This window comes from Centruroides sculpturatus, unplaced genomic scaffold (assembly GCF_000671375.1).
Source record: "Centruroides sculpturatus isolate CEXI.00-Female unplaced genomic scaffold, Cexi_2.0 scaffold128, whole genome shotgun sequence".
Lineage (NCBI taxonomy): Eukaryota > Metazoa > Arthropoda > Arachnida > Scorpiones > Buthidae > Centruroides > Centruroides sculpturatus.
Genome location: NW_019385268.1, coordinates 308,833 through 314,522, shown reverse-complemented (window position 1 = coordinate 314,522; position 5,690 = coordinate 308,833). Strand labels below are relative to the sequence as shown.

Here is a 5,690-nt window from a genome sequence, read left to right as displayed (position 1 = left end):
AATGCCCCGGGAAATCCAACTCCAGCTGTGTTCAAGGTCATCCAGATGTGTAAACAATGACTCATCAGTGTTAAATTTCACAGAAGGGCGAGACAAAGGAAGTTAAACTTTGAAGCTTTTTCTTCAAAATTAATGCATTTCTTTCGTTTTTTTCAGTTTTAAGTATTTTTTATGTTTAATTACATTTATATGAAAAATTGCTAGGAACTAAAGCGATTAAGTTAAATCTAGCTGTCGTTTACATCCATAAATGTTATATGTCAGTGGAACAAATGGAGTGAGCTTTGAGCGTTCCACGATTTTTGGAGACTGTCTATACGCGGGCTTCCTAAACAAGCCTATATGTATGTTTGTCCAAGAAATTTTTGGATGAAATACAAACCGCACAACTTCAAAATCGCATAAAAATAATCTGCATAAAAAGAGACCTTATACAGTATTTAATAATTCTAATAATGACTATGTACAAAATCTAGTAACAATCAACCAACAATTTATTCAAAGAAAATCAACAATAAGAATCAACCCGACAAAGCTCAAAATCTATTGGCTAACTTAAATCTATTCCCCTTTGGAATTTGACAAAAATTCAAAGACTTAACTTATGTACAACAATTCTTAGGAACTAAGGTCCTAACCATCACCTCAATATACTAGGAACCTTTTTCCTCAACTCTTAAGACTTTCTAATCTTCGATCCACAAATCAAATAACTTTTAATTGCCTTGGAACACCTTTATCACTATCGGACACCTTGTCGTTCACTGCTACGAAGTTCACCATGCTCATTGCTAATAGAAGCTCACCTCGGTCATCTTTGCTTGAGGTACAGGATTTATACTGTGAGATGACGTCACAATTCTAAGTGAGACCACTCCCCTCATTTACATACTTAACTTTAACATTGAACTTTTCATTTTTGCCTGGCAGTCTATTTTCCGACAATATTCGCTAACCTTTTACATTATTCTTTTTGACAATTTTCGGGATGTTTTATTTGTTAAAGTTTAGCAAGTTCCTAAGTTGTGCTTGTGGAGTCTGTCTCCCCTCTTCTCAGTGCAGACTTACTTTTTTTTGCTCGGGAGCGCAAGTGTGTGCGAGTTTTTTTTTCTATGGCGCTTTTTCTTGTTGGTGAGTTGGTTTTTCTTTTTTCTGTTTTAAAGTTTCTAAGGTGAGTGGTGAGGAAACTTTCGTCCTAACAAAACACAAGCCCCCAAACAAAAAATAGAATAAAAAGCAAAATAAAAAGTAACTAAAAATAATGCTCGGACTTGGTTCCTTACGTATACACAATTTTAACTGAATTATTTTATATTTCTAAATTGAATTTAACATATTACTTAATTTTTACAGGAAAAAATACGTCAAGTGTTTGATAGTCTAACTCAACTTGAACATCCAAATATTGTTAAGTTCCATAAATATTGGATGGACAAGGATGAGGACAAACCTAGAGTTATTTTTATTACCGAATATATGTCAAGTGGATCCCTTAAACAGTTTCTGAAAAAAACAAAAAGAAATGTTATTAAACTTCCTTTACAGGTAAGAATTTGTTTGTATTTTTATAAATTAAATTAAAATTAATTTTGAAATATCTTAATGAACACCAATCTTTTCTTTTGCTACTTGTTTCTGAAATCATTATATGGTGTAATTTTCAAAGAAAGTGGACCATTTCCACTATTTGGCAATAGCACAAAGAAGTCTTTTTACCATCAAGAATCAATGCTTTAGACATTTGACTGATGGTCAAATGTCTAAAACAGGGGTGGCCAACAGTTTTTGCCTCCGGGCCGAATTAAAAAGAAAACTAGGAAGATTTTGAGGTAGTGCAAGATCTCATTGCGATGTCACCCCGTAGAGACTAAATTGTAGATAGAGATTACAGATACATTTTTCACATTATCATGGTTTATCAACATTCTACGCTGTACTTAAGAGCTTTGTAATGAAGGGTTAATTCTAAATGCATAGTGAGTTGTTGACCTGTTTTTTTCCTTCTTTTTTTTGGCGTCAGAATTTTTCATCGAGCTATTCAGACTTGAGTAATTAATATTGAAAGATTGATCGCAGGCCACATAAATTCATTACACGGGCTGTATGTTGGCCATGCCTGGTCTAAAGCATTGATGACTTGCCAAATGAGATTGCTTTTCAAACCAGAATGTTTGCTACATGTACACGATGATTGCATGAGTTTCCTTAGAACATTGCATTCAGATTTTGAATAACATCGATTCTACCCATTTTATTCACCTGAAGAAGAACTAAGTTCGAAAACATTTGTGAAAATATTTTGAAATAAGCACTGTTTTGGTTTACAGCTGAAGTAAGTCGTTTATTTTACAGTGTGTATAGAGGAGATTATTTACATGTAATTTTGTAACATTGTGTTAGTATCATGCTATGATTCAAGAATGAACTTGAAAATTGAGCAAATATTAAATTTTATATTAAACTGAAAATCTGCCACTCTGCCACAAAGACTCTTGAAATGCTTCAGGAGGCTTAAGCCATGAATTAGACCACAATCTCAGACCCAAGAAGGCAAGATGAGCAAGGAGCATGACAAATAGCATGTCGATCATTTTTTTTAATTGTAAGGGGATGATATTTCTTCCTTCCAATTAGATACTTTTGTTGCAGACTTTTACTGTAACATTTTCAGTTGATTTTGAATGTCATTTGTCTCAACAGACCAGAACTCTAGTGCAACCAAATATGTCTCCTTCATCATGATGATGTTTTCACACAAAACTTTCAAAATTCCAGTGTTCTTGGCATTAAAAATTTCTTCCTCCATCCTCCTTACTCATCGAATTTAGTCTGTTGTGACTTTTCTTTTGTTATCCAAAATGAAACTGAAGCTCAAGAAATGGCATTTCAATATAGTCAGATCCACTTCAAATTTTCAAAGTGCTTCAGAATTTTCAAAACATTGACTTCCAAGAAGCATTTGAGGCTGGTGTAAGCAGTAAAATTGCTGTATAAATACAGGAAAATATTACTTTGAGAGGAATGGCATTCAAATTTAAAAAATTATTTTTCTTAATATAAAAAAATACTTCAAAATAATAATCCAATGATTGCCTAAATATTCGGGCTATAATATGGCTATAATCAAATACAATGGTACCTAAGGATACGAATGCCCCAGAATACGAAATTTTCAGGATACGACATGAAATTCGAACATACTTTTGCTCCACGATACAAACAAAAACTCACCATACAATTACATTAGTTTGCAGTGTCATTTTTTATTTACTTCTGTTCATCGGTCTCAGTCCGCATGTTTGCTTTGTTGTGGAAGCTCGCTCGATAAAGGAAATCTTGAGGTATTATCAGAAAGTGACTGATTGAAAAGAAACATCCTGAAAAGATTCACACTAGCTGTATTGCTGCTTGGAGTAATGACATTTGCCTAAGTCATTTTAAAAACATTTTAAAAAGTAGGCAAAGCAAAACCTCTTGATAGATATTTTACCAAGCGACCTCTATCCAGTGAAAGTGCTGGTGGAAGTGAATGAAAGGAAGCAAAAAGCAGTGAATAAAAATTTAAAAAAAATTATATATATAAAACAACACTAATTTTTTTATCTTTTCTAAGTTATTTTTAAGTTATTGTTACATTATGTTATGTAAGTCAGATTTTAGTATCACTTCCCTTCTCCCCCTCCTCCGCCACCAGTTTACACCTCCACTGTCGTCTATCCTCAAAGGTAAAGTGCAAATAAAACTACATTTTTCTTATCAATTATTATTCTTAAATATATCAAAGACAAGTCTGTCCAAGAGGAATCACCATTTATTTTGTTTCATGAAGCCTAAAAAGGAAGGCCTGTCGCCATTAATGTGTATGTGTAGTCTGGAATGCAAAATAAATGGTGATTCCTCTTGGACAGACTTGTCTTTGATATATTTAATAATAATCCAGCCATTGGATGGAAAAATTCAACAAAAAGAAATTTTTAAATGTATCATCGCCAGGGGGCAGCTTCAAAACCTACGTCTTCCAGCGCTTTTTCTAGTAGATATAAAGCAGAACCACCCATTGGCAAGATGGATGAGAAGTAAGACGTCTGTGTCATCGATTCCTTTTATTTTTAATTGGATGTTTGTGTTTTTTAAAGGACTTTTTTTACTTTTTGCCGGCATGAAGCCTAAAAAAGAAGGCCTGTCGCCATTAATGTGTATGTGTAATCTGGAATGCAAAATAAATGGTGATTCCTCTTGGACAGACTTGTCTTTGATATATTTAATAATAATCCAGCCATCGGACAGAAAAATTCAACAAAAAAAATTGTTATTCTATTATGGTTATTTATACATTTACAACTACAAAATGCATTTTTCAGTGTTTTCCTTACTATAGTTTTTTTTAATGTACTACTTAGCTTTAATTTGAGTGTGTTTTTCATGTTGGAATGAATTATTTGGTTTTACATGTAATCGTATGGGGAAAAATGATTCACCTTATGACATTTTCATGATACGATCTAAGTTTTGGAATGGATTAATTTCGTATCCTGAGATACCACTGTAATTAAATACAAATAAATTTGGTACTAGAGATAAGCATTAGGCACCATCTCTTATCTAAATTAATAATTATAATTTACGCGACTTACGCGAATTTGACTTACTCGGTTATCGCTCGGTCCCACCTATTGCGTAAATTCAGGGTATTACTGTAAATGATTTACAATTAACAAATATCAAAAACATTAGAAAGATGATGATTTTGACAACTGCTGGACTAATTTGGGAGGTTAGTGAAATTTTATTTTATTTAATAAGCTGTCCAGTTGGAATTTAAAGAACTGTTAATATTGTGTTTAAGCATTACTAAAATTGACATAAATATTCATTACTAAAAAAATTAACATGTTGGAAGAAATTGATAAAGGCTCAACAAAGAAAGACATTGTAGCAAAGTTTGGAATTGATGTGAATAGTTTATCAACCATAATAACAAATCGCGAATCAATTTTGAAATTAGCCATTGATATGAGACCTACAAAAAATATGCTAAAACCTGCATTTACATCATCGATGTAAATGAAGCAGTTTTAATACTGTTAGTAAGTGTAAAGTATATTATGAAGAGAACATTTTTTAAATTCTTCTGTGCAACAAAAAAATTACAATTTTTTTTTACAAAAATGTAGTTAAACTAAGTTGTAAGTATATTAACATATAAATGTAAACTTACTTGTAATATAAACATAGTTTTAATTTTAATATTAGTGTACATTTATATTAATTTAAGTTATGTAAAAAATGAACAAATTACGTTAAAATTATTCATTATTTACCAAAACGTGTAATTTCTGTATAATGAACTTTCCCTATAACTAACTTTTTTAGGATTTAGCAACTTTGTTATATATAAGTTTGACTGTACTTATAATTACATTTATGTATGAAATAATATAAGAAGATAATATATAAGAAATACAGTAGAGCGTCGTTTATCCGAAACGTTGGTTATCCGAAGGAATTCCAGTCGACAAATTTAAATTTTTGCCAGTGCTGTGGTGCTGTAATCTTTGGCTATGTCTTCGGATATTCAAATATTTTACGTTTTTGATACTAAATTAACTTCTGAAGTATAATTTTTTATTGTTTTTATATTTTTCAATATATTTATTTTGTTTGTACAAAATAAAAAAATAATTTTTAAC

The 5,690-nt window shown here is 31.4% G+C and overlaps 1 protein-coding gene across 1 annotated transcript in view; it reads left to right on the top strand.

Annotated features, from left to right (window-relative positions):
• The window catches only part of LOC111636939 (nuclear receptor-binding protein-like), a 134,849-nt gene that overhangs the window by 41,144 nt on the left and 88,015 nt on the right, over positions 1–5,690 (top strand). Inside the window, exon 3 of the mRNA XM_023382326.1 lies at positions 1,354–1,575. Within this exon, the coding sequence (XP_023238094.1) occupies positions 1,354–1,575 (222 nt within the window). The remainder of the gene's footprint in view (positions 1–1,353; positions 1,576–5,690) is intronic.